The sequence below is a fragment of the Prinia subflava genome, chromosome 7, assembly GCF_021018805.1.
Source record: "Prinia subflava isolate CZ2003 ecotype Zambia chromosome 7, Cam_Psub_1.2, whole genome shotgun sequence".
Taxonomy (NCBI): Eukaryota; Metazoa; Chordata; class Aves; order Passeriformes; family Cisticolidae; genus Prinia; species Prinia subflava.
The window spans coordinates 811,970-839,674 of NC_086253.1; the positions used below are offsets into that span (position 1 = coordinate 811,970).

The 27,705-nt window shown below is 54.8% G+C and overlaps 1 protein-coding gene across 5 annotated transcripts in view; it reads left to right on the forward strand.

The window, feature by feature from the left end:
• The first annotated feature begins 3,670 nt into the window (after positions 1-3,670).
• Positions 3,671-27,705, forward strand: part of EXOC6B (exocyst complex component 6B) — a 262,928-nt gene continuing 238,893 nt past the window's right edge. For 2 of the 5 annotated variants that reach the window (XM_063401249.1, XM_063401248.1), the window contains exon 1: positions 3,672-3,900. In XM_063401249.1, the coding sequence (XP_063257319.1) occupies positions 3,680-3,900 (221 nt within the window). In that variant the 5' untranslated portion in view covers positions 3,672-3,679. Of the gene's footprint in view, positions 3,901-5,144; positions 5,323-27,705 lie in introns of those variants that run through there. The other 3 variants (XM_063401247.1, XM_063401246.1, XM_063401250.1) reach the window with 3 other exon arrangements.

The following is a 27,705-nucleotide window of genomic DNA, read 5'->3' on the forward strand; positions in this document are numbered from 1 at the left end:
CCAGCCCTCCTTCCCCAGGGATTGTCCCTGTGCTGCCCGGGAGGGATTCCTGGAACCCCAGCCCTCCTTCCCCAGGGATTGTCCCTGTGCTGCCCGGGAGGGATTCCTGGAACCCCAGCCCTCTTTCCCCAGGGATTGTCCCTGTGCTTCCATGGAGGGATTCCTGGAACCCCAGCCCTCCTTCCCCAAGGATTGCCCCTGTGCTTCCATGGAGGGATTCCTGGAACCCCAGCCCTCCTTCCCCAGGGATGCCCGGCTCGCCTGTGGAGTCTCCAGAGGAGCTGTGCAGGCTCTGCAGTGCTTCCCTGGGAGGAGCTCCCGATCCAGCCCCAGATCAGGATCCACCCTGCTCTTTTCATCCCCATCCCTTCCACTGCTGATGTGTCTCTTTGATTCTTGGCCCTCAGAACGCTTCTATAGATCCCGTGGTGACACTGGCAGGGGACACATTTCCTCCCTGGTGTCACATCCGAAGTGACGCCGTGCCTGGGGAGCGATGGGGAGAGTCGGTGAACTCGGAGTGAACACGAGTGTGGTGAGGAGTGGCTGAGGGAGCTGGGGAGGGGCTGGAGAATTCCTGAGGGAGCTGGGAAGGGGCTGGAGAATTCCTGAGGGAGCTGGGAAGGGGCTGGAGAATTCCTGAGGGAGCTGGGAAGGGGCTCGAGAATTCCTGAGGGAGCTGGGAAGGGGCTGGAGAATTCCTGAGGGAGCTGGGAAGGGGCTGGAGAATTCCTGAGGGAGCTGGGAAGGGGCTGAGCCTGGAGAAAAGGAGGCTCAGGGGGACCTTGTGGCTCTGCACAAGTCCCTGACAGGAGGGGACAGCCGGGGGGGTCGGGCTCTGCTCCAGGAACAGGCACAGGAGGAGAGGGAACGGCCCCAGGCTGGGCCAGGGGAGGCTCAGGGGGGATATTGGGAAATTCCTGCCTGGAAAGGGCTGTCCAGCCCTGGCACAGCTGCCAAGGGCAGGGGTGGAGTCCCCATCCCTGAGGGATCTCAAGGCCCTGTGCATGTGGCACTTGGGGACGTGGGGCAGTGGTGGCAGTGCTGGGGAATGGTTGGACTCAATGATCCTGAAGGTCTTTTCCAACCTTAACAGCTCTGAGTTTTCACCAGGCTCTCCTCACCCCTCCTGTGTTGTTCCAGTCCTAGTGCCTCACTTTGGGCAGTGCTTTTATCCTCTTCTCATTTCATTTAGTGACAACAGAGGTGTCCCTGCCCTTGGCAGGGAGGCTGGAATGAGGTGATCTTTACGGTCCCTTCCAACCCCAGCCATTCCATAATTCCACGTTATTTAAAGCAGCAGCCAGCTGCTTAAACCTTGACAAGCAGCAGCGAGGGAGGCCCAGGTGTGCTCCCACAACTGGAGTCTTTTATTTACACCCCAGAGGCAAAAGAACAAAAGCAAAGGCAGAACCCTTCGGTCTGGGCCTCCTGCTCCCCATCCCACTGCGGCATTCCCGTGCAAGGACAGCACCTGATAAGGCGTGGCTGGGAACGGGACACTGCGGGGCATTTTCCCGACACAAACCGATAACAGCCACAAGCAGCGGCTTCCAAAGGGCGCCAGTCGCACCGGGAGCGGCAGCGAGGAGACCTTGACACTGCCATGCCCTGCAGGACGCTGCTGTTTCCATCCGCTGTGTCCTTGGAGCCCGCGGCTCACGGGCTGCGGCGCTGGGCAGAGGCTGGGGCGGGTCAGGGCTGCAAGAGCTCCCTTCAGACGGGGCAGGTGCGGGTTCGTGTCCCTACAAACGGTGCCGTGGGGAGAGGAGGGCTGGCAGCGGCCTGGAGGGGCGGCGCAGGGTCTCTGCAAGCAGCGGGTTTGTCCCAGAGCCCGCACAGGCTCCCCAGACAGACCAGCAGCAGTGCCTGAATTCAGGGTTGTTATAAATGCCAATACGATATTCCAATTAAAATAATAATTTGGTTTATTAACAAAGATCGAATTACAGAATTTCGGTAAACCCACCAACAGCAGAGATACTTGACAGTTTTTCCCGGGAAAATGCCAAGGGTGAACCGTGAGACACAGAACCTGGCCGTCTGCTGTCTCTCCTACGGGTCACAGATTTTCCCAGTTTGGGGCTTGGTTTTTATACACTTTATTCTGCCCTCGGCAATATTTCCCCATATTTCCCTTTGTTTCCCGGCTAGCTATTCAAATCTAAGGGTGTCTCCGACCAGGCTGGAAAGAGTTCTTTTCTCAGTTCAAATGTTAATGTCCAGTTTCTATAGATCTTATGGCTGATGAATGGTCGAGATATGGATGATGATGGGAGAGGGAGTAGTCGGGACCGTTGGGTTTCCCTGCCGGTTTCCCTGCCGGTTTCCCTGTCGGTTTCCCTGCCGGTTTCCCTGCCGGTTTCCGTGTCGGTTTCCCTGCCGGTTTCCCTGCCGGTTTCCCTGCCCGTTTCCCTGCCGGTTTCCCTGCCGGTTTCCCCGCCGGTTTCCCTGTCGGTTTCCCTGTCGGTTTCCGTGTCGGTTTCCCTGTCGGTTTCCCTGTCGGTTTCCCGTAAACCTTTTGTCTATTTGTGAATGGGAGTTTCAGGGGTGGCGCCTGCCTTGTCGTAACTTTGGTTTAACAAAATGTTACAAGGTGTCCTGAAACTTACATTTTCATACAACACACACATATATACAGTTTTATAGTTTTCAATAATATTTCATTAACTGTAAGAACATGAATTAATCATTTCACATTTTTCACAAGGGTGAATTCCAAGCCGCGGGTTTGTTACACAGCCCCGACAGTCCGACTTCTGGAACAGCCGGGTCTGCACAAGCCGGAGTTTCCCAACTTTGGAAGAGAGAGGTCCCTCAGGTTCAAGAGGGGATGTGGAACACCTTGGGAAAGCTGCACCTTCCCGGTACCTCAGCAGTGGGGAGAGGAAGAGGCACCTGTTTGGGATAAAGGGAGGCTGAGCCCTCCGAAACCTCGAGAGAAAACCCCGCGGGCTGTGCCCGGTGAACTCTCTCACTTCACCCGAATAAAGCTGCGGACTCCTGTCTCCTTTATGCACACCGGCTCTCACAGCGGGATTTTACCCGAATAAAGCTGCGGACTCCTGTCTCCTTTATGCACACCGGCTCTCACAGCGGGATTTTACCCGAATAAAGCTGCGGACTCCTGTCTCCTTTATGCACACCGGCTCTCACAGCGGGATTTTCACTCTGGGAAAAGCTCACAGTCACCCTTCCAGGGCGGGGGTGACATCGTTTATGGCGCTGAGGGCCAGGATGGGGGCAGGAGGAGCAGGGGCCGCCTCTGCGCAGCTCAGGGACACAGGTCCTTTCCTGCTGGGATGTCACTACGGTGTCGCTGCCGTGGGGCTGTATCCCCTCCCGGGGTACAACACGGGCACTGTGGCACGGCGCTGTGCCGTTCACGGAGGTGTCACAGCCATGGGGCTGTGTCCACTCACGGGGAGGACACGGGGCTGTGTCACCCCCGCCCAATCCCCCGCCGCCTCCCCCGGTCCCGGGGCCGCTCCTGCTCCGTCCCTCCCTCCTGGGCGGAGCGGCGGCCCGGGCCTGGCCCCTCCCGCACTACATCTCCCATGGTTCCTGGCGCGGCGCGGCCCCTCCCGCACTACATCTCCCATGGTTCCTGGCGCGGCGCGGCCCCTCCCGCACTACATCTCCCATGGTTCCTGGCGCGGCGCGGCCCCTCCCGCACTACATGTCCCGTGGTTCGTGGCGCGGCGGAGCGGGGCCGAGCAGCCCCGGCGGTGCCGCTGCCGGCGCGGGGGGGCCGGGCGGGGCCGGGCCGGGCAGGTGGAGCGGCCCCATGGAGCGGCCGAAGATGGCGGAGCTGGAGAGCCTGGAGACGGCGGCGGAGCACGAGCGGATCCTGCGCGAGATCGAGAGCACGGACACGGCCTGCATCGGCCCCACGCTCAGGTGCGCGCCCCGCGGGGGGACCGCGGCGTCCTGCCCCTGTCAGCGGCGGCTCCGCGGAGCCCGCGGCGATGGCGGGTCCGCAGGGTGTCCCAGGGCTGTGCCGGCGTTGCCGTGGGAAAGCCGCCGGTGCCCTTTGTCGGTGTGTGTCACTCGCGGCCGCGGGTGGCCCCGCGGTGCCGTCCGCACCGGGGACCCTCGGGCTGCCGGCGGCTCCTTTGTTCTCCGTGCCGCCCCTGCCCCCGGGACGGCCCGGCCCCTGCCTCAGCCCCTGCCCGGGGACAGCCCGGCTCCGGCCCCCCGGGACAGCCCGGCTCCTGCCCGGGGACAGCCCGGCCCCAGCCCCCGGGACAGCCCGGCTCCTGCCCCCCGGGACAGCCCGGCTCCAGCCCCCGGGACAGCCCGGCTCCAGCCCCCGGGACAGCCCGGCTCCAGCCCCCGGGACAGCCCGGCTCCAGCCCCCGGGACAGCCCGGCTCCAGCCCCTGGGACAGCCCGGCCCCTGCCCCTGCCCCCCGGGGACAGCCCTGCCCCAGCCCCCCGGGACAGCCCGGCTCCAGCCCCTGGGACAGCCCTGCCCCAGCCCCCCGGGGACAGCCCGGCTCCGGCCCCCCGGGACAGCCCGGCCCCTGCCTCAGCCCCTGCCCGGGGACAGCCCGGCTCCTGCCCCCCGGGACAGCCCGGCCCCCGGCTCCAGCCCCCGGGACAGCCCTGCCCCTGCCCCCCGGGACAGCCCTGCCCCAGCCCCCCGGAGACAGCCCGGCTCCAGCCCCCGGGACAGCCCGGCTCCAGCCCGGTTCCGTGCGGGGCGCTGCCCCCGGCTCCAGCCCGGCTCCGTGCGGGGCGCTGCCCTCGGCTCCAGCCCGGCTCCGTGCGGGGCGCTGCCCCCGGCTCCAGCCCGGTTCCGTGCGGGGCGCTGCCCCCGGCTCCAGCCCGGCTCCGTGCGGGGCGCTGCCCCCGGCTCCAGCCCGGCTCCGTGCGGGGCGCTGCCCCCGGCTCCAGCCCGGTTCCGTGCGGGGCGCTGCCCCCGGCTCCAGCCCGGTTCCGTGCGGGGCGCTGCCCCCGGCTCCAGCCCGGTTCCGTGCGGGGCGCTGCCCCCGGCTCCAGCCCGGCTCCGTGCGGGGCGCTGCCCTGCTCCGCGCTGTCCCCGCCCCGCTGGGGGCTGGTTTGGGGGCACGGCAGCCTCGGCCCCGCGGGCTTCTTGGGGGTTCGGCTAAAGGCTGCGGCTGATGAGGAATCACCCGGCTTCTTCAAAAATGGGAGTGTTTTAGATCGGTTATCCTCACCTGAGCCCTGTCGTGCTGGACCCAGTCAGCATCACTGCCCTGAGATGCTGAGATAACTCATCCATCCTTCCCCGCCCCTAAAGTCATGCTGAAGTTTCCCCGAGAACTTCGAATCCGCCCCGAATGCTTGCTGAGCACAGGTGCGTGTGTTACCCTGCGGTGGGCAGAGGGGATTCCAGCCCCTGGCTGATCGGGAGAGCAGGGGCCGGACTGGGGTGGAACGGACAACTGCGGGGTCCCGGGCTCGGCTCGGTGCCTGTCCTGGGGTCGGTTCGGGCTCGGTTCGGTGCCTGTCCCGGGCTCGGCTCGGTGCCTGTCCTGGGGTCGGTTCGGGCTCGGTTCGGTGCCTGTCCCGGGCTCGGCTCGGTGCTTGTCCCCAGGGAATTCGGGCTCGGTTCGGTGCCTGTCCCGGAGCTCGGTTCGGTGCCTGTCCCGGGCTCGGTTCGGTGCCTGTCCCGGAGCTCGGTTCGGTGCCTGTCCCGGAGCTCGGTTCGGTGCCTGTCCCGGAGCTCGGTTCGGTGCCTGTCCCGGAGCTCGGTTCGGTGCCTGTGCCGGGCTCGGTTCGGGCTCGGTTCGGTGCCTGTCCCCAGGGAATTCGGGCTCGGCTCGGTGCCTGTCCCCGGCTCGGTTCGGGCTCGGTTCGGTGCCTGTCCCCGGCTCGGTTCGGGCTCGGCTCGGTGCCTGTCCCCGGCTCGGTTCGGGCTCGGCTCGGTGCCTGTCCCCGGCTCGGTTCGGGCTCGGTTCGGTGCCTGTCCCCAGGGAATTCGGGCTCGGCTCGGTGCCTGTCCCCGGCTCGGTTCGGGCTCGGTTCGGTGCCTGTCCCGGGCTCGGTTCGGGCTCAGTTCGGTGCCTGTCCCCAGGGAATTCGGGCTCGGCTCGGTGCCTGTCCCCGGCTCGGTTCGGGCTCGGCTCGGTGCCTGTCCCCGGCTCGGTTCGGGCTCGGTTCGGTGCCTGTCCCCAGGGAATTCGGGCTCGGTTCGGTGCCTGTCCCCGGCTCGGTTCGGGCTCGGTTCGGTGCCTGTCCCCGGCTCGGTTCGGGCTCGGTTCGGTCCCCAGGGAATTCGGGCTCGCAGCCGCAGGTGCTGCCGGTGGGGAATCAGCGCAGGTGGGCGCAGTCGGGGCCGCTCCCTTCCCACCCTGCCCCTTCATTTCTGCGCCTCCGCTTTCCCCGAGCCGCTCTTTGGGCCGGGCTTTGCCTTTAGGACCGGCTTTAGCCCCTCTGGGACAGGAGCCGTGCGCTCCCGGGCCCTTTCCCGGCTCGGAGCCGTGGCTCTCGCAGCGATGCTGCAGCGCTGGCACGGGGCTGGAGGGAATTTGGGATTTGGGCAGCAGCAGAGCTCTGCATTCACTTCAGCACTGCCCAGCCCTCGGTTATTTGGACTTCTCGCAGTTTTCTTCCCGGAGCTGTCCCGGAGCTTCTCAAGGTAAACCCGAGCAGTGGCGGATGTGGGAATGAGATTTATTACTCTGCAGAAACTGCCTTGGGTGGGTGGAACTGCCACGGTGAGGAGTGTGGGTGGGTTTGGGGTTTTTTTCACTTCGGAGGACAAAGTGCAGCTGATCTCGTTCCTTGTTATTAATGTGAGCTGTGGAGTTGGGTTTGATGTGGAGCTTTGCGTTCCCACAGGAGAATGTCTGGGCTGAGAGAGGTTTGGGGTTTATTCATTCACTGCTGGATGTTGCGATGTTTAATTAGAATTAACGATCATCAAGGATGGCAGAGTTAAACTGGACCAGCTCAGGGTGAACACGAGAGGCAGGAAAAGAGGATGATGGAAACTTTTTTTTTTTTTTTTTTTTTAAAGGTGACTCATTTCTTGTGGGCATCATGGAATAATTGTGTGTCCAGGAGCCAGGCTGGCTTCCCTCCCAGGAGCAGCATTCCCAGAGCTCGGGCTGGAGTGCCCGGGTGCAGAACTGGGCTTTTGTGGGTCCCTTTGGTTTGCAGAATTGAGCTTTTGTCAGTTCCTGACCCCTTTTGTTGCAGAATTTGGCTTTTGTTGGTGCAGAATTGGGCGTTTATGGGTTCTTTTGGTTTGCAGAATTGGGCTTTTACGGGTTCCTTTGGTTTGTAGAATTGGCATTTATTGGTTCCTGATCCCTTTGGTTTGCAGAACTGTTTTTTTTTAATCTATGCCTGACCCCTTTTGTTGCAGAATTTGGCTTTTATTGGTGCAGAATTTGGCTTTTATTGGTTCTTTTGGTTCCCAGAATTGGGCTTTTATCGGTTCCGGACCCCTTTGGTTTGCAGAATTGAGCTTTTGTCAGTTCCTGACCCCCTTTGTTGCAGAATTTGGCTCTTACTGGTTCCTTTGGTTTGCAGAATTGGGTTTGTATCAGTTCCTGCCTCCTTTTGTTGCAGAATTTGTCTTTTATTGGTGCAGAATTTGGCTTTTGTGGGTCCCTGGCTCCTGGGAGACACTCCCGGGGCCGGAGGGGTCCCGGTGGGAGCTGCAGCTCCAGCCTTGATCTGCCTGGGTGGGTTCGTGTCCCGCAGGCAGGGAGGGCTTTGGCGCACGGCAAATGCTCAAATCGCTGCCAGGAGATTCCCTGGAGCCCTGCTCGGGCTCTGGGTGCTCCAGACGGGAACTGGGACCCAACTGGGAGCAGGGAAGCGCCGGCCAGGGCTCTGTGCCCAGCTGGGGCTGTGGGGTTTGAAGCACACCCAGCCCAGGGATCCTGGGATGCTCCTGGAATCAAAGCCACGGTGCCTTTCCTGCCCTTCAGCCTCTCCTAATTACACCCACTGCTTCTAATTGTTTCCTTCCCATTCCCCTTTTCCCCTCTCTCTCCTTACACCTGGTTTTACAGAGTAATTTTGGACCTGCTGTTGGTCTGGGTTTTGAAGAATCCTTTAATTCTGCAGGGTCAGAAAATCTTTTAGGGGAGAGGAACTGTTCCCAGCTGAAAACCAGCTCTTGGCTGACTGTGACACCCGAGTGCTCTCATTTTTATGTTAATTGAAGTTTGTTGCTCTTTCTGTCCCCTTGAGCTGGGCTTTGTATTATTTTTTGTATTATATGTTATAAAAAAAAATCTGTATTATTTTTAATCAGCGCTGGCTTGTGATGTCCTAGCTCTGGTCACTGAGTGAGGTGGGGGACAGTGGGGTTTTCTTATGGCGCCCCATAAAATGGGGGTAAAACCTCACCCCTTTCCCCTGGGATCTGTCCCGGTGATATCTGACTTTAAATTCATTTCAAAGCAGGTTTTGGTTGCACCCCGGGGATGTTTTGCTGCCTCTCCTTCCCTGTGCTCCTCTGCAGTGTCCTTTAACACCTGGTGTCACCTCTGGCTCCAGTTCAGCCCGGATTAAGTCACTTCTTAATCCTCTCTGTTTAAACACTTTGAGCTGTGCGAGCCCTGGGGAGCCCTTGGGCCGCTCTCAGGCTGCTCTGGCAGCTTTGGGAACTTGATGAAGGATTTTTAAGCAGCTTTTGATCAATTCTAGAGGGTTTTTTTATCAACATTTGATGAGTTAAAGCAGCCCTGGGAGGCACACAGGTGTGCTCACAATATTTTTGTGTCTTCTCTGGGCTTTAAACTCACTGCAAAATCCTCCTGCTTCTCCCTGAGAGGCTGCAGCTCCTTGGCAGCAGGAATTTCCTCAGTTCCTGCAGGAATTGGTCCTTTCAGAGGGATTTCCTGGGAGCTCAGTGATCCCTGCTGTGGATCCTGTCCCTGCACCTTTCCTGGGTTCTGCAGTGCTAGGGGCTGGGAAGGCGCAGGACTTCCAGGTGATTCTTGTAATTCCCTGCCTGATTCCTTGGTTTTTGTGTCCTCTACAAACAATTTCCAGGTGGTTCTTTTAAGTCCCTGCCTGATTCCTTGGGTTTTGTGTCCTCTGAAAACAATTTCCAGGTGGTTCTTATAATTCCCTGCCTGACTTTAAGTATGTTTTGTGTCTTCTGCAAACGATTTCCAGGTGATTCTAGTAATTCCCTGCCTGATTTGGTGACTTTTGTGTCCTCTGGAAATGATTTCCAGGTGATTTTTGTTACTCCCTGCCTGATTTGGTGATTTTTGTCCTCTGCAAACGATTTCCAGGTGATTCTTGTAATTCCCTGCTTAATTCTGTGGCTTTTGTGTCCTCTGCAAACAATTTCCAGGTGGTTCTTGTAATTTTCTACCTGATTTGGAGGATTTTTTCTGTCCTCTGCAAATGATTTCCAGGTGATTCTTGTAATTCCCTACCTGGTTCCTTGGGTTTTGTGTCCTCTGCAAACGATTTCCAGGTGATTCTTGTAATTCCCTGCCTGATTTGGTGGCTTTTTGTGTCTTCTGGAAACAATTTCCAGGTGATTCTTGTAATTCCATGCCTGATTCTGTGGTTTTTGTGTCCTCTGCAAACAATTTCCAGGTGATTCTTGTAATTCCCTGCCTGACTTGGAGGATTTTTTTGTGTCGTCTGCAAACAATTTCCAGGTGATTCCTGTGATTTTCTGCCTGATTCCTTGGCTTTTGTGTCTTCTGGAAACGATTTCCAGGTGATTTTTGTTACTCCCTGCCCGATTTGGTGGCTTTAGTGTCCAGTGCAAGGAGCTCCTCCCCGGTTTTGTTCCCTTCCAGGTGTGTGTTTGCTTTCCAGGCTGTTCCTTGGAGCTCCAGGCTTTATCAGCCCTGCTGGGGCTGCTGCTTCCCAGTGCCCTGCTGGAAAAGCGGGAATGTTGTCCCTCAGATGGGGATTACTCAGCGGGGCTGGGTTTTGATAGGGAATCCCAGATCTGAAACTCTGCATTGGGAAATGTGGGTGTGCAGGGATCAGGGCTGAGCCAGCAGTGAAAGGAGCCTGGGATGGGGATGAGCTCCTGAGCGGATCAGAGCAGGGCTGGAATTAAGCTGAGCTCCCGAATTCCTGCATCAGCTCCTCCAGGGCAGTGCCTGGGGCTGGTGTTTCCCATGAGCCATTCCCTGCTCCAGCATCATTCCCTGCTGGATGATTCCCTCCCTGTGGCCAGCTGCAACAGGCGAGCTCCAGGTCCTCATTCCTTGATTTGTTTTTTAGGATTGTGGGTCTGGAATGTCTGACAGATCAGGGAATCCTGGAATGGTTTGGGAAGGGACCTTCAAGATGATCCTGTTCCACCCACCTTCCACTGTGCCAGGGTGCCCCAGCCTGGCCTTGGGCACTGCCAGGGATCCAGGGGCAGCCACAGGGAATGTGGGAATTCCAGCCCAGCCCCTGCCCTCCCTCCCAGGCAGCAATTCTTGGCTCCTGAGCTGGGGCTGATGCTGTGCACAGGGAATGTTCTCAGGGTTATCTTCTCCTCTATTTTCCAATGCAGAAAGTTGGAATTCTGTGAACAGTCCTGTTCCTGTGGCATCCAGGATGTAAAAACGGAGGCTTTTCCCTGGGACAGAAACTCAGGGATGGATTTCCTCATCCCTGGAAGTCCTGGGATTCCTCCTCATCCCCTGTGAGGTCCCAGCATCTCCAAAGCTGGAAGCTGTGCCTGTGGTACAAGGATGGGGAATCCCAGATTCCCAGCCCAGGCAGGAGCAGTGTGGGGATGGCAGGGAGGGATTTGTGGGGGACAGAGCCAGGACTTGAGTTTTGCTGGATTTAGAAAAGTTCAGGAAGTTTGGGCAGACACAAACCCGGCTCATTCCTGCTCCGTGCTCGTGGGCACTGCTGGGGCTCACTCAGGGCTTTTGTCACTTTTCCCTGAGAGTTTTGTGTTTGTTTGGTTGGTTTGTGTGTACCTTTTCCCACCCCTGAGAGTTTTTTGGGGAGTTTTTTGCATCCCTTTTCCCACCGCCAGGAGTTATTAGTTTTATTTTTTGTGTCCCTTTTCCCACCCCTGGGAGTTTTTTGGTTTTGTTTTTTGATCCCTCCTGGGACAGCCTTCCCTGGGCTTTGTCCACCAGCCCTGGGTGGGAGAGAGGAAGCAGAGCCTGGCCTGGCTTTGGGATGAAGGGGATTTTCCTTTCCTCATGCCAGGACTCAGAAGTGGCTCCTGAGGGTCCCAGGCACAGCAGGCATGGAAATCATCTAAAAATCAACCCCAGGATCTGTAAAACCCCTGAGGCTGCACGCTGAGAACTCAGAGCTAAAACTGCACTGAGTGGTCCAGACTTTGGACTGTGTGAATCCCATCTCCACCAGCCCCATCCCTTTTTTCCGGGCAGTAATTCATGGAATATCAACTCCCAGCAGAGGAGGAGCAGCAGAGGCTGTCTAGACATGGAGCCCTGGCCACAGGGCTCGCTCAGGAAGCCGCCTGCAACAACTGTAAATTGTCTGCTCATAAAAACCTCCCAGGAGCTTTTGAAAGATCTTTCAGCCCATTTGCCTGCCACCCACACAGGGAATCTGAAAAAAATTAAAAAAATATCGCAAATCTTGATTTTTCCCTCCTGAAAAGCAGCCTGGTGTGTCCATAATGAAGTGGGTTTTAAAGCACAGCCCCTTGCAGTGCTGCTGGAATTGTGTTATCCTTCCCTTCTGCTCAGGCTGGTGCTGTGCAGCTCCCAAGGTTTTTTGGTGGGGAGGAAAAATAATCAGGAATTTTTCCTGGGAAATAATCAGCATTTCTGATCTGGACTGGTCTGGCTCGATGTGTGGAGCAGAGTTATCTCTGCTTGAAGGAATATCCTGAACTATCCCAGGTTTTATGGATCTTTTCACCAGTGCTGAGGTTCTCCAGACAGAGCTGGTGAATCCCTGTAATTCCCAGAACCCCTTTGCTCCCAGCCCTGCTGTGATTCCAGAACAAATATCAGGATTTTCTTCTTGGGAAATAATCAGCGTTTATGATCTGGCCCAATGTGTGGAGCACTGGCCTCCGTGCCTGAAGAGGTATCCTTAAATTATCCCAGGTTTTGTGGATAATTTCTCCTCACCACTGCTGAGGTTCTGCAAACAGCTCCAAGCTGTGAATCCCTGTAATTCCCAGAGCCCCTTTTCTCCCATCCCTGGTGCAATTCCTGAAAAAGGAGCAGGAGTTTGTCCTGGAAAATCATTGGCATTTAAGATGCAGACAGGGCTGGCTCAATGTGTTGTCTCTGCCTGCAGGAATGTCCTTTAATTATCCCAGATTTCATGGGTACTTTCCCCTTGCCAGTGCTGAGGTTCTGTGCCCAGCTCCAAGATGGGAATCCCTGTCGTTCCCAGAGCTCCAAGATGGGAATCCCTGTCCTTCCCAGAGCTCCAAGATGGGAATCCCTGTCCTTCCCAGAGCTCCAAGATGGGAATCCCTGTCCTTCCCAGAGCTCCAAGATGGGAATCCCTGTCCTTCCCAGAGCTCCAAGATGGGAATCCCTGTCCTTCCCAGAGCTCCAAGATGGGAATCCCTGTCCTTCCCAGAGCTCCAAGATGGGAATCCCTGTCCTTCCCAGAGCTCCAAGATGGGAATCCCTGTCCTTCCCAGAGCTCCAAGATGGGAATCCCTGTCCTTCCCAGAGCTCCAAGATGGGAATCCCTGTCCTTCCCAGAGCTCCAAGATGGGAATCCCTGTCCTTCCCAGAGCTCCAAGATGGGAATCCCTGGAATTGCCAGAGCTCCAAGATGGGAATCCCTGGAATTGCCAGAGCTCCAAGATGGGAATCCCTGGAATTGCCAGAGCTCCAAGATGGGAATCCCTGGAATTGCCAGAGCTCCAAGATGGGAATCCCTGGAATTCCCAGAGCTCCAAGATGTGAATCCCTGGAATTGCCAGAGCTCCAAGATGTGAATCCCTGTAATGCCCTTTTCTCCAGCCCTGCAATCCAGAGGGAACAGCTTGCCCTGCTCCATTATTTATACCCTGCATTTTCTTGGGCTTTCTCACCCATTCCTTTCTGGAATGTCATGAATCACTGCTGGAGGGCAGCTTGGCAAATATTCCCTGTTCCTGTTCTGTGGGATTTGGGAGCTCAGGGAGTTGATTCCCTGCTCACCCTGAGTGTGACAGGCATGGGAGAGCAGGGCTGGGGGGTGATGAGCTAAAAGGGAGCTTTTATTCCCTGGAATTCTGGGCTGTGCTGCTGTGCTGGGATGGCCCTGGAGCTGTCCCTGGGATGACTTTGCAGTATTTCACCCTGAGCTGGCAGCTGAGCTCATCTTCCCAGGGAATTGTGGCAAAGTGGGAGCTGGGCTGCAGATCCCAGCCCGTCCTCCCTGCCCTTCTGGCACAGGGCCCTGAGGGATTTCTGTCCCTGTGTCCCAGAAATGGCCAGGCTGGCAGTGGGACAGGCTGAGGGTTGGAATCCGTGTCCCAGAGGAGCAGAACAACCTTTGGGAGGAGGCTGCAGGGGCTGGGACAGGATGCAGGGGAGCTCTGGGCTGCAATCTGCAGTGTGCCCGGGTTTAGGAGAGATGAGGGAAGTGTTTCCTGATGGAGAAAATCCCAGGAATGCTCCTGCATCCAGAGCTTTATCCAAGGAATGATCCTGCCTCAGATGGAGGAGTGGAATCCTTTCACTCTGCAGCCCTCAGAGTGATGAGTTCTGGCATTCCTGTAGGGTTGGAATTTGGTGACTTTGGTTCCTAGGAGCAGGTCTAGGCTGTCACAGAAGGTTGGAACCAGGTTTGGGCTGTCACAGAGGGGTAAAAGCAGGTCTGGGCTGTCACAGAGGACTGGGACCAGGTCTGGGCTGTCACAGAGGGGTAAAAGCAGGTCTGGGCTGTCACAGAGGACTGGGACCAGGTCTGGGCTGTCACAGAGGACTGGGACCAGGTCTGGGCTGTCACAGAGGACTGGGACCAGGTCTGGGCTGTCACAGAGGGTTAGGACCAGGTTTGGGCTGTCACGCAGGACTAGGACCAGGTTTGGGCTGTCACACAGGATTAGGAGGAATTTGAACTCTCTCCTGTTCTGTTTCTTTGCCTTCCAAGGCAGGTTTTTAATGAATTCTCGTGTTTCTGCTGGCAGAGCTGTTTGCTGGCTCATTATCCCTGCTGCTGCTGTCGCTGCCTCTCCTCGCTGGGCTCTCACCTTTCAGGGATGCTTCCGGAAGGATCCCAGGGCTCGGGATGTGCGGATTTGGGGTGTGCGGATTTGGGGTGTGCAGATTTCTCAGGAGCTGTGGCCAGAGACACGGGGACATTTCCCTCTTTGTTCTCCCTTTCCCTGAATCGTGACCCTGGCTGGTGGCACTGCTGTCCCCCTCCCCAGGGCTGCTGCCCCCTCGGTACTGGGGGGTTTAAAGGGTTTGTCCCCTCTGAGTGTCCCTGTGACACTTCCCTTGTCCCCGTGTCACCTGATCCTCCTGAGTGCTGCCATCTCTGCAGCTTTTTGGCTTTGGAGCCCATCCAAGGGATTGGTTCCGTGTCCTCTGCAGAACGTCAGCTCCATGTTCCTCCCTGGTGGAAAAGCACTGGGAAGCTGGGAATTAGATTTATCAGTAGTATATTTTATTTTGGGATTTTCACAGTGCTTTCAACATTCAAGTGAATTTGGGTGTCCACATCCCTCTGATTAACAAGTCTGGCTCCTTCCGGGAGTCCTGCTGGAGAAAATGTGGGAATGCCACCCAGAGGATCTCTTGTCTCCTTGGCTCTATTGTGCTTTTTACATATTTATTAACTGTTCCATTAAAAAAAGATCCTATTTCTAGTTTGCCCAGTCACGTAGAGGAGTTTAAGGAAAGCTCCCACTCCCTTGCTCTGGCAGCTTTCCTGCTCCTGATGTTTGAAGGAGCTCCTTGTTATTCTGATATTAACTAATTAGCTCTTCACATGGCTCTGCTTCTGGATAATTTTAATTTTGCACGTGTGCTTAGCTCCAATCCAACCTCTTGAATTTTCCGGGGTAGGATTTTTTTCCCATCTTTTTATTCCTTGAAATTCTCCTCTGCTCCAGTTTAACCCGGGTGAGGGGGGTGACTGCTGAAATTCTCTTTTCAGAGTTACCTCAGAGCACAGAAATGGCTTTGCTGCCACCCACCAGCATTTAATGCTGTGAGCTGCTCCTTTTGAATTCCCTTTTTGGGTAGGGAAGCACTGGAACCCCACACTGCTGTAATTCCCTGGGATCTGGGGTGGGAACAGTTTTATCCCTGGGATCTGGGGTGGGAACAGTTTTATCCCTGGGATCTGGGGTGGGAACAGTTTTATCCCTGGGTTATGGGGTGGGAACAGTTTTATCCCTGGGTTATGGGGTGGGAACAGTTTTATCCCTGGGTTATGGGGTGGGAACAGTTTTATCCCTGGGTTATGGGGTGGGAACAGTTTTATCCCTGCTCCCAGCGAGGTTTGGGTGTTTTATCCCATTATTAACACCTCAGAGGGATGGAGGAGCAGCACTTCCCACTGTGGGTTATCCCCAGGGAAGAGAATCCCTCAGCAAACCCAATCCCTGAATCCTGGCACGGCTCCCTGTGGGAAGGGTTTGGGATTGGGGCAGGCAGCAGCAGCGGGATGGGGAGGGTGACCCCACGCTCTGTGGGTGACCCCAGCAGGGATGGGGAGGGTGAGCTGCTGGAGGAGCTGAATCCTGGGAATCCCTTCCCTGGGAATCCCTTCCCTGGGAATCCTGAGGGTGGCTCTGCTTCCATCGGGCTGGGGACCAGAGGTGACACTGGAGTGGTGCCCTGCAGCTGGGTCCTGTGCCCATCCCAGATCCAGGATGGGGTTTGGAGGGCTGGGATGTCCCTGTGTCCCTCTGGAGCCAGCTGTGGGGGTGTGTGGCACTCCTGGCACCCAGTGCCAGCTCCGGGGTGGCAGCAGGGCCAGGGCAGAGCCCGTCCCCTGTGCTGGCACTGCTGGGGCAGCTCCGGAGAGCCCTGGAGGGGCTGGAGCGTGTCCAGGGAAGGGAAGGGAGCTGGGGAGGGGCTGGAGAATTCCCGAGGGAGCTGGGAAGGGGCTGGAGAATTCCCGAGGGAGCTGGGAAGGGGCTGGAGAATTCCCGAGGGAGCTGGGAAGGGGCTGGAGAATTCCCGAGGGAGCTGGGAAGGGGCTGGAGAATTCCCGAGGGAGCTGGGAAGGGGCTGGAGAATTCCCGAGGGAGCTGGGAAGGGGCTGAGCCTGCAGAAAAGGAGGCTCAGGGGGACCTTGTGGCTCTGCACGAGTCCCTGCCAGGAGGGGACAGCCGGGGGGGTTGGGCTCTGCTCCCAGGGACAGGGACAGGAGGAGAGGGAACGGCCTCAGGCTGGGCTCAGGGTGGATATTGGGAATTCCACCTGGAAAGGGCTGCCCAGCATTGGAAGGGGCTGCCCAAGGAGATGGAGGAGTCTCCATCCCTGGAAGGGTTCAAAGCTGCCTTTGTGGCACTTGGGGACATGAGGCAGTGGTGGCCTTGGTGCTGCTGCATTCAGGGTTGACTGGATGATTTTAAAGCTCTTGTAAGGGTTCTGTGATTCTGGAGCAGCTGTCCAAGCTGCCTGTGCTGCTCTCTGTGGGCTGGAGGAGGCACCAGAAGGGCTTCTCTTGGGTGGCACTGCCACCAGAGCGGTCCCTTGTCACCCAGCAGCTGCCCTGGTATGACCCTGCTGCCGGACACTGTCCTGCTCGAGGTGCTTCCACGCCCAGGGCCAGAATTCCTTGAAAAATCAGAATGCAGGAGCCCAGGCTGCACAGGATTTCCTGTGGCTGTGCTCTCCCAAAGGACCTCCTTTCATAAATCTTTAGATGCAGCTTTAGGTCATGGTAAAGATTTATTTGGACAGAGCTCTCGGGGACAGGGTGGGATTGTTGGAGTCGCCCTGTGCAGGGTCAGGAGTTGAATTTGTTGATCCCTGTGGGTCTTTTCCAGCTGGGGACCATTCCTTGATTTGTTGGGAATGTTGCAGGGGAGGATGCACGGTGTGCCTACAGCTGAACTTCCTCTCTCTGCTCCCAAATCCATTTTGGTTTGGGAATTTGGACGGGTTCTGCTGTGGTGGCCTCGGGGCTGGCAGGACAAACCCCAGGGTGGTGCTCCCAGCCCTGGAGCAGAGGGAGCAGCAGGGGAGGGATCCTCAGGGAGCTGGGGGTGAGGCTGGTCCCATCCCTGCCTTTTGGGTGTTTTTGGGATTTGAAAGGGCAGCGAAGGAAAGATCTGAGTCTGCAGAGGGAATTTTGCTTCTTGGGCTGGAAGGGACCTTAAAGAGCATCAAGCTCCAACCTCTGCCAGGGCAGGGAACCTCCCACAGCATCCCAGGAATCCTGTGGAGTTTGTAGTGACCTGTTACTGATCCTGGTTTTAATAATTCTGCCTCACCACCCAGCCAGGGCAAAGGGTGCTGAGGGAGAGGGATGTGGGATGTTGAGATGGGACCAGGGCTCAGCTCTGCCCTTGCTTTGGGCTTTGTGTTGCAGGCTCACAAAAAGAGCAAACAAATCCTCCTCCTTAAAATCTGTCAGTGATGGGAAGATATTTCCCAGGTTCTCCCATAAAAGCTTCGCTGAGAAGCCAAGTGTTTGTTTCTTCCCTTTTTTTTCCCTCGTTGCCATTCCAAAGGAACAGGAAGGGAAAGGAGGAGGCTGAGGAGGGTTTTCCCCTCTCCTGCTGAGTGGTGAAGAGCTCCAGCGTAGGAGAAGCTGCTGGAAGTGTGGAGCAGCTCCAGGGAGGGTTCTGGGGCATGGACACGGCTGCAGACCTGGCTGTGGTCTGGAATCCCAAGGAATTGAGCTGTGGATAAAATCTCCTGGAAGGGTTGAAGCAGTATTTTCCAATGCTGTGGAGGTGTGGGGATGCCCCACTGGGAATGTGCTGCAGGATCCAGGGCTGGGGTTAGGATTGGGTGTGAGGCCTGGAAAAGGTCCAGGAGTGGGATCTGGGATGTTGTGCACTGGGATGAACTGGAGTGCTCAAGTGTTGGAGCAGGAATGGAGGAACCTCGGGGCTTTTCAATCCAGAGGGAATTCTCCAGCCTTGGCTTGGAAACCAATGCGGTGGGATCTTCCTGCAGGAGGGAGGAGCTGCCTTTGGGAGAAAGAGAAAGTCCATGCTCAGCTCCCTCAGTAAGGACAGAAAATCCCAGAGTGACCCTTTAATCTTCCCTGCTCATCATCCTTAGGATTGGCTTGGAGGGACCTTAAAGTTCATTTATTCCAACCCTGCCATGGGTGGGGACAGCTCCCGCTGTCCCAGGGTGCTCCAGCCTGGCCTTGGGCACTGCCAGGGATCCAGGGGCAGCCACAGCAAAGCTGGGAATTCCAGCCCAGCCCCTCCCCACCCTCCCAGGCAGCAATTCCTGCACAAGATCCCAGCCCAATCTCCCCTTTCCCAGTGGGAGCCATTCCCTGTGTCCTGTCCCTGCAGTCCTTGTCCCCAGTCCCTCTCCTCTTCCTCCTTTTTCCCTGCAGTGAAATTCTCTTAAACCAAGATCTGGGGTTGGATTTCTCCCTGCAGACCCAGCCCCAGTTCCTGCTCCCCCCTGCCCTGTGTTTCTCCCGTGTTTCTCCCATTTTTCTGTTCCTTGGGAGCAGAGCTCCAGTGCCTGTTCCTGTTGCTGCCCTGCCATGGCTGAGCCCTGCCGGACAAACCCTCCCGCTTCTCCCCAGGAGAGAATTCCAAAATAGGCTCTGGAGGGGAACTCCAGGGATGGCACACCCAGGGATTGGGTGGAACACGTCAGGAGGGCTGCTGGTGTTTTTATAAAATGCCTTCAGTGTTATTGTGCTGCTCAAGGGGGCTCAAATCAGCGGTGGGAGGAAAAACGCAGCAGCTCTTTGGGCCTGATGCCCATCAAATGTTTAATTTTTACACTTAGTCTTCATTTCTGGGTTTTATTTCTTAACCTAAATTTATGGCGGTGTGAAGTCATGACTAAATACTCTTTTCTGGGAAGCAAAATTGAATTATTTCCTGTTTGCGTCTCCCTAATAATAGAAATCCGTGCAAACTGACCTTGAAATAAAATTGTGTTTTGTTATTTTCCTTCAAATCCTCTGTCTGTTGGAGATCCAGGTGAGGCAGTGGCTTTGGAACATCTAATTCCAAATCATTCCCACAGCTGGGGTGTGGGATGCAGCTTTGTTTTTTAGGTTTTCCCTCTGGAATGGATCTTTGTGTCTTTCTCAGGATGAGCTTTGTGTCCTGCAGGTTAAGACCAAAATCAAAGTGATTTTTTTCTTCCTCATTTTTGGTGCTGATGCTCAGGTTTGGGTGTGCTCCAGAAGTTTGGTGTGCAGGATGCTCTGTTGAATTCTGCACTAAATTGGGCTCGTTAGGCAGGGCTTGAGTTTTTATTGGAAAATCTAAAAAATAATAAATAATAATGGGCTCAAAAGGGCAAAAAATGAGGGGTGTTGGTGCTTCAGAGCCTGTTTTGCTCCCTGACCATCCTCAGATTTTAGAGGGAATCCCAACAAACCCTGATTTATTTCTGCCTGGGGTTAAACTGTGGAGCCCCAGAGCTGCTGCAGGGCTGGAGCCAGGCTGGGAGAGCTGGGAATGTTCCCCTGGAGAAGGAAAACTCCAGGGAATCCTCAGAGTCCCTGAAGGGAATCCAGGAGAGCTGCAGAGGGACTGGGGACAAGGGATGCAGGGACAGGACACAGGGAATGGCTCCCACTGGGAAAGGGGAGATTGGGCTGGGATCTTGTGCAGGAATTGCTTCCTGGGAGGGTGGGGAGGGGCTGGGCTGGAATTCCCAGCTTTGCTGTGGCTGCCCCTGGATCCCTGGCAGTGCCCAAGGCCAGGTTGGATCCCCTGGGAACAGTGGGAGGTGTCTCTGACCATGGATGGGATTCAAGATCCTTCCCAATCTGAACTATTCCATGGATTCTGTCAGGTCCTTCTCTCCCCACTCTCTCTGGGGGATTTCAGTGCTCCCAGCATCTCCCGGTGCTCCCTGTGTGCCATTCCCTGGAATGTCTCTCTGTTCCATGGCACACAAACCATTCCAGGGTCGGGAACAGCTCCGTGCTGCATTCCAGGAATCCAGGGATGATCCCATTCCCGGGGCTGCCGGAGCTCCAGGGGCACTCCCGGGGTGCCTGGGCTGGGATTTTCGGGATGTCCCTGCAGGGCTGGGAGCTGCATCCACGATCCTGTGGGTTCCTGCCCACCAGGACATTCCCAGACTCCTGTGTGGAATATGGGATTCTTCCCACTGGGACATTCCAGGATCCCCGTGTGGAATATGGAATTCTTTCCATTGGGATATTCCCTGATTCCTTGTGGAATATGGAATTCTTCCCACTGGGCCATTCCCGGATCCCCTTGCGGAATATAGGATTCTTTCCATTGGGATATTCCCAGATTCCTGTGTGGAGTATGGAATTCTTTCCATTGGGATATTCCCTGATTCCTTGTGGAATATGGGATTCTTTCCATTGGGATATTCCCATATTCCCATGTGGAATATGGAATTCTTCCCATGGAGTCATTCCCAGATTCCCATGTGGAATATGGAATTCTTTCCATTGGGACATTCCAGGATTCCCATGTGGAATATGGAATTCTTTCCATTGGGACATTCCCAGATTCCCGTGTGGAATATGGGATTCAGTCCCTGGGAGCACAGACAGGTTCAGGGCGTTTTGGATGAGTTTTTATTTTTAGCTGTGATTTGCAGCTTTGAGATCCTGAGGAATTCCAGGCATTTCCCTGCTCTGGGGTTGTTTCCTTTTCCAGGAGGGCTTTGGACACCAACGGGGCTCCCTCTGCTCCCACCTGCCAGAGGGGTTTAACAGCATTGATATTGTAATTTATACATCCGATTTTTAAATTTATACTGCCACATTTCAATTTATTCAATTGGGTTTGAATTTATGCCACAGATTTTCCTAATTTATTCAACTGATTTTTAATTTATGCCACTGAGTTTTTAAATTTATGCCACTGATTTTCTTAATTTATACCCCTGATTTTTTAATTTATGCCAGTGGTATTTTAATTTATACCCCTGATTTTTTAATTTATGCCACTAGTATTTTAATTTATACCCCTGATTTTTTAATTTATGCCACTGGTATTTTAATTTATACAAATGGTTTTGGTCTCTGCTGCAAATCCTTCATGTGGGAACTTTTCCTCCTCTCCTCTTTGCTGTTTCAGTTTTAATTTCTTAGTTAGCTGATGATTAATTAGGGTAATCCCTAAATTTGGTGTGTTCCAGCTGTTGTATCTAATATCTATATAAAACATATAAATATATAAAATATATATTTAAATAGATATTAACTGTATTTAATCTATGTAAGAATATAAATATATACAATCCACATAAAATTGTAAAAATATAAACATGTGGAATATAAAATAAAAATATTGGTATATAACATGTAAGTTGTAAATATATATACAGAAAATATAGAAATAACATATATAGAATATATAAAAATAAATATATAATAGATAGAAATAAAATGGAATAGATACAATCCACATAAAATTATAAAAATATAAATGTGTTATGCACATAAGATATAAAAATAAAAATACAGTGTACATAAGCCATATAAACTATATAATGGTTAAAATAGAAAAATATTAGATGTAATACATGTAGTTATTAAAAATATAAATATGTAAATATCCGTAAAAGATATAAAATATAAATATACAATATAAAATATTAAAACCCAAATAGATATTAAGAACATGAAATATAAAAATATAATATACCAGTAAAATAGAAAAATATTAATACATAATACAATTAAATTATAAAATAGAAATAATGCTATACACAGCAGTATAAAAATATAAATATATAGGACACCTAATATACAGAACCCAGATAAAATATAAAAATATATAATACACATTAAATGTGCAAAATATAAATGTATATCTAATATATAATTAGATATTATACTTGAAATTCCCCCTTTCCCTTGGATCCCTTTGGTCCCTTTCCCTCGGATCCCTTTGGTCCCTTTCCCTGGGATCCCTTGGGTCCCTCTCCCTCGGATCCCTTTGGTCCCTCTCCCTCGGATCCCTTTGGTCCCTTTCCCTCGGATCCCTTGGGTCCCTTTCCCTCGGATCCCTTGGGTCCCTTTCCCTCGGATCCCTTGGGTCCCTTTCCCTCGGATCCCTCGGGTCCCTTTCCCTCGGATCCCTTGGGTCCCTTTCCCTCGGATCCCTTGGGTCCCTTTCCCTCGGATCCCTCGGGTCCCTTTCCCTCGGATCCCTCGGGTCCCTTTCCCTCGGATCCCTCGGGTCCCTTTCCCTCGGATCCCTTGGGTCCCTTTCCCTCGGATCCCTTTGGTCCCTTTCCCTCGGATCCCTTTGGTCCCTCTCCCTCGGATCCTTCGGGTCCCTCTCCCTCGGATCCCTTTGGTCCCTTTCCCTCGGATCCTTCGGGTCCCTTTCCCTCGGATCCCTCGGATCCCTCGGGTCCCTTTCCCTCGGATCCCTCGGGTCCCTTTCCCTCGGGTCCCTTTCCCCATTCCAGGCAGTTGGTGGGTCTCAGGAGTGCTCAGTGTCCCGATCCTGTCACCAGCCCTATTTTTGCACATCCTGTGCCTGGGGCCGGGGTTTTTGCAGGTTTTTTTCCCAACTGGAAGCAGCGTCCTGCGGTGTTTTCCCTTTGCCCACTTCCCAAACAGGAAAAGTCCGGAGTTTATTTTTTCCTCTCGAGGAAAGCACCGGAACTGCTCTGAAGGGCACCGTGTGTGCCGGGCCAGAGGTGCAACGGGATGGGAACGGGATTTGGCTCCCTCATCTCCACTGGGATGGGGCTTGGGGGATGGATTCCATGGGATTGTGGAATTCCCTCCATGGGGATGGGGTTTGGGGGAATGAATTCCATAGGAGTGTGGAATTCCCTCCATGGGATGGGGTTTGGGGGAATGGATTCCATGGGATTGTGGAATTCCCTCCATGGGATGGGGTTTGGGGGAATGGATTCCATAGGATTGTGGAATTCCCTCCATGGGATGGGGCTTGGGGGAATGAATTCCATAGGATTGTGGGATGGGGCTTGCCGGGATGGATTTCATAGGACTGTGGAATTGCCTCCATAGAATGGGGCTTAGAGAAATAAATTCCATAGGATTATGGAATTCCCTCCATGGGATAGGGTTTGGGGGAATGAGTTCCATAGGATTGTGGAATTCCCTCAGCAGTGGCTCCTGTCTGTGTCCGCCTTTGCTTGGAGGTGACCTGGCTTTGGGAGATGATTTTGGGGGAAAACTCTCTGGGGTCAGAGGAGTTATTTCCTGATGATGTGGTTTGGGCAGAATTCCCTTCTCTTGGATGCTGGGATATCCCCAGGGAATTCCCTCTGATCCCAAAGCATCCGTGAAACAAACGCTTGGAGAGTGCAGAGCAGATCCCGGTGCTCCAGCACCCCTCCCCTCCCACCTTCCCTGGCTGAAACCAGAATTCCGAACTGGTTTAAATCCCACGAACTGAGCTGTGTGCGCCGTGGGGGCTGGAGAGGGATTCCTGGATGGGTTCAGGATGATTCTCCTGCTCTGGGAATCAATTGCTGGCTGCTCTCTGTGTTGGAGGCAGCTCCATGGCCTGGAAACGCCTGGATTTGGTGATAAGGAGCAATTCCAGGGCTGAGAGCGGCTCCAGGAGCTCGGCACCGCAGGACACAAATTCCGTGCAGAATTCCTTTGTTTCCCACGTGTTGTTGTTGTTGGTTTGGGGTTTTTTTTTTCCCTCTTCTCCTTAATTTTCCCAGTGGGGACCCGAGGGCTTTGAAGGGAGTTGGCTGCAGGCCTGAGGCAGGAGATGGAGCCTTTTTAAAATTCCTGGTGCACTATCAGCTGGACACAGCATCCCCGGCTTCCTGCCCTGGGACCCGCCTGGGAGTGCCGGCTCTCCAGGAATCCCGGAGGGCTGCTCCCGTCCCTGGGAATGGGGATGTTCCTGTGCTGAGCCCCTCCTGTTTTACAGGAACAGCTCCCAAAGGAGCTGCTGGAGTTGGGAATAGCCGGGGGGAGTTGGGGATCTTGGCTGGGGGAGCTCAGAGCAGTGGGGAGCGAACGGTGCTGCTGCATCCATGGATTTGTGGGATTTGTTTGGTCTGTGCTGGATTCCAGGGAAGGGAAAGAGCCTGGAGCTGCTGGGGTTGGGAGAGCTCAGAGCTCTGCGAGTGCAGGGGAAAGGATCCCTTCATTGAAAGGGTCCCAGGAGCAGCCCTGGGAGGAGGGTTTGGGATGCTGTGGATGAGGCTGGAATGGCCCAGCCCAGACCCCCCAGGCCCAGGCTGATCCAAAGGAAAGGTGGGAATTGTGTCCCTGTGCCCTGCTCAGGTGATTCCCCACGGGCAGAGCTGCCCCAGCCCTGGGGCCAACAGCAGAAGGACGTGGAGCTGCTGGAGAGAGCCCAGAGGAGCCGCGGAGCTGCTGCAGGGCTGGAGCCCCTCTGCTCTGGAGCCAGGCTGGGAGAGCTGGGAATGTTCCCCTGGAGAAGGGAAGGCTCCAGGGAGAGCTGCCAGCCCCTGGCAGGGCCTGCAGGGGCTCCAGGAGAGCTGCAGAGGGACTGGGGACAAGGGATGGAGGGACAGGACACAGGGAATGGCTCCCACTGGGAAAGGGGAGATTGGGCTGGGATCTTGTGCAGGAATTGCTGCCTGGGAGGGTGGGGAGGGGCTGGGCTGGAATTCCCAGCTTTGCTGTGGCTGCCCCTGGATCCCTGGCAGTGCCCAAGGCCAGGCTGGATCCACCTGGGACAGTGGGAGGTGTCCCTGCCATGGCAGGGGTGGCACTGGATGGGATTTAAATTCCCTCCCAACCCAAAGCATTCCATGAATCCAACCCAGGGTTCCATCAGTGGTTTAACTCATGTGAACACCTCAGTGTTTAACCCAATATTCCCTGTCTGTGGATTCTGGGGGATATTTCCTATTTATTTCCAGATCATGGGAGGTTTGGAGGTGGGAGGGACCTCAGGGATCAGTTCCTGCTCTTAAATGACTCAGCCTGGGACTGAGCCCTCCAACCAACCAAGCCCATGTCAGGCTGGAAAACTGGCCTGAAATATCTTTAATATCATTTATTTTTAATAACAAATTACTAATTTATTAATAACTTTATTATTAAAATGTATTTTTAATTTTAAAAATTATTTTTAATTTATTTAATTGTAAATTTATTATTAAAAGTGAATGATATTAACTATTTTTCATTCTTTGTCCCTAAATCCTTCCAGAGCAGTCACAGGCGTTCCCAATCCCTGGGTGAGCTCAGGCTCCACCCATGGAGCAGCACTCACCAGCCCGGGCTCCCTGTGGGAAAATTCATTTGGTTTTTGGGGTTTGCTGCTGTTTTCAGGGAATTTGGGATTCCCTGCACATGGAGGCTGCGCCCATTCCCAGCCCATTCTGAGGACAAGCTCCCTTTGGATTTGTGCTGAATTTTCAGCAGGGGCTTTTAAAGAAGGTTTCCAGTGGTGAGGCTGTCTGGGCTAATGACAGCACACATAAATTGGATTTCAGATCCTCTTGGATGCTGTTGGCATTCGTGGGACCTTCAAACCACTGAGGAAATCCTTTTTCCTTGGATCCTTGGCAGAACTGGATTCTATCACGGTGTTTCCTGCCACAGGCTGTGCTTAAAGACACTCTGACCTGGCTTTTAATTATTCTTATTTAATTTTGGCCCTGGTTTGTGGCCAGTCCGGGCTGTTAATTGCTCAGAATTAAGAGGTGGTTTGTGGGAAGCAGAAATAAGTGTGGCTGTGGCTCCCATGGATTCTTCTCATGGCCATGTCCTGCTGAGGGCTGGAAATGGGATTTTTGTGTGCAGGCAGGGATGCCAAGGAAAAGCAGGAATCGCTTTAGTTCCTGGGGAGCAGCAGGTGAGGGATGGGCAGTCCAGGCTGGCAGTGCCAGGGGAGTTTTCCGAAGTGCCCTGCAGCAGATTCCAGGGCAGGGAAGGAATTCCCTCCCTGTCTGCAAGGATTTGTGTCCCGGGGGTGAACCTTACCCTGGGATTTCTGTGCCCCTGGGGCTTCCCGGGGCTGCTCCCCTCTTATCCTGGGATTTCTGTGCCCCTGGGGCTGCTCCGGGTGCCTGCGGAGGCTCGGGATAATCCAGGAGCTTGGCAAGTGCTGGCTCCTGATTAACCCTGGCTGCTGTTAATTGGATTGGGGATTGGCCCTGTCCCCTTGGCCTGGGGAAGGGCTGAGTAGGGCAGGATGCACTGGTACTGGATTGGGAATGGATTGGGACTGGATTTCCCTGGAATGCAGCCTGGGGGTGACCAGACCCCACTGGCCCATCCTGCCCTCCCTCCCAGCCCGTTCCTGGGGTGCTCTGGGGTTCCTGGGGTGCTCAGGGTGTCTGCCCTGGGGTTCCTGGGGTGCTCTGGGGTTCCTGGGGTGCTCGGTGTGTCTGCTCTGGGGTTCCTGGGGTGCTCTGGGTGTCTGCCCTGGGGTTCCTGGGGTGCTCAGGGTGTCTGTCCTGGGGTGCTCTGGGGTGCTCTGGGCTTCCTGGGGTGCTCGGTGTGTCTGCCCTGGGGTTCCTGGGGTGCTCAGGGTGTCTGCTCTGGGGTGCTCTGGGCTTCCTGGGGTGCTCGGTGTGTCTGCTCTGGGGTTCCTGGGGTGCTCTGGGGTGCTCTGGAGTTCCTGGGGTGCTCTGGGTCTCTGTCCTGGGGTCTCTGCTTTGGGGTCGCTGCTCTCACGGCCCGTGGGGGATTTGGGGTTGGGGTGGAGGGGCTGCTTTGGGGCACTGGGATCTCCCCTGGGGGGGCTGTGGGATGCTGTGCCTGGAGCAGGGGAGGGTTGGGGTCCCTTCTGCACAGTCTGGGTGCAGGAATATCCTCATGGAGACAGAGCCTGCATTTGTCATGGGATCATGGAGTGCTTGGGAAGGGACCCTCAATCCCACCCAGTGCCACCCCTGCCATGGCAGGGACACCTCCCACTGCCCCAGGTGGATCCAGCCTGGCCTTGGGCACTGCCAGGGATCCAGGGGCAGCCACAGCAAAGCTGGGAATTCCAGCCCAGCCCCTCCCCACCCTCCCAGGCAGCAATTCCTGCACAAGATCCCAGCCCAATCTCCCCTTTCCCAGTGGGAGCCATTCCCTGTGTCCTGTCCCTCCATCCCTTGTCCCCAGTCCCTCTGCAGCTCTCCTGGAGCCCCTGCAGGGACTCTGAGGATTGCCTGGATTTTCCCTTCTCCAGGGGAACATTCCCAGCTCTCCCAGCCTGGCTCCAGCCCTGCAGCAGCTCTGGGGCTCCTCTGGTCACATTCCAACAAATCCACATTTTCCTTCCAGAACCTTGTTCATGGGCTCTTCCCTTTAGCGTTTGGGTTTTACTTTCCCGGAGTTCTGAATCCAGACTGGAAAATTTAGGATTTCCTCTGGTGCCATCCAGTGGCCGAATCCGGGGCTATCCCGGGATGAGCAGAGGGAATTGGGAGCCCCAGGGCTTGGCAGAAGGGCGCAGAGAGAGTCCTTGGGCTGTGCCTGCTGTGAAAGGGGCTGGAACAGCACTGCTTCCTAAATATGATCCAATTAATCTCCTTTTCCATTTCATTCCTGTCCTCATCCATCCCATGTGCTGATTTATTCAAGACACTTTATTGATGTGGCTTGCAATTAATTTTTTTAGTTTACAATTAATTTCTATGATTTACAATTAATTTTTGTGGTTTACAATTAATTTCTATGATTTACAATTAATTTATATTATTTACAATTCATTGCCATGGTTTACAATTAATTTCTATGATTTATGATTATTTGCCATGGTTTACAATTAATTTCTATG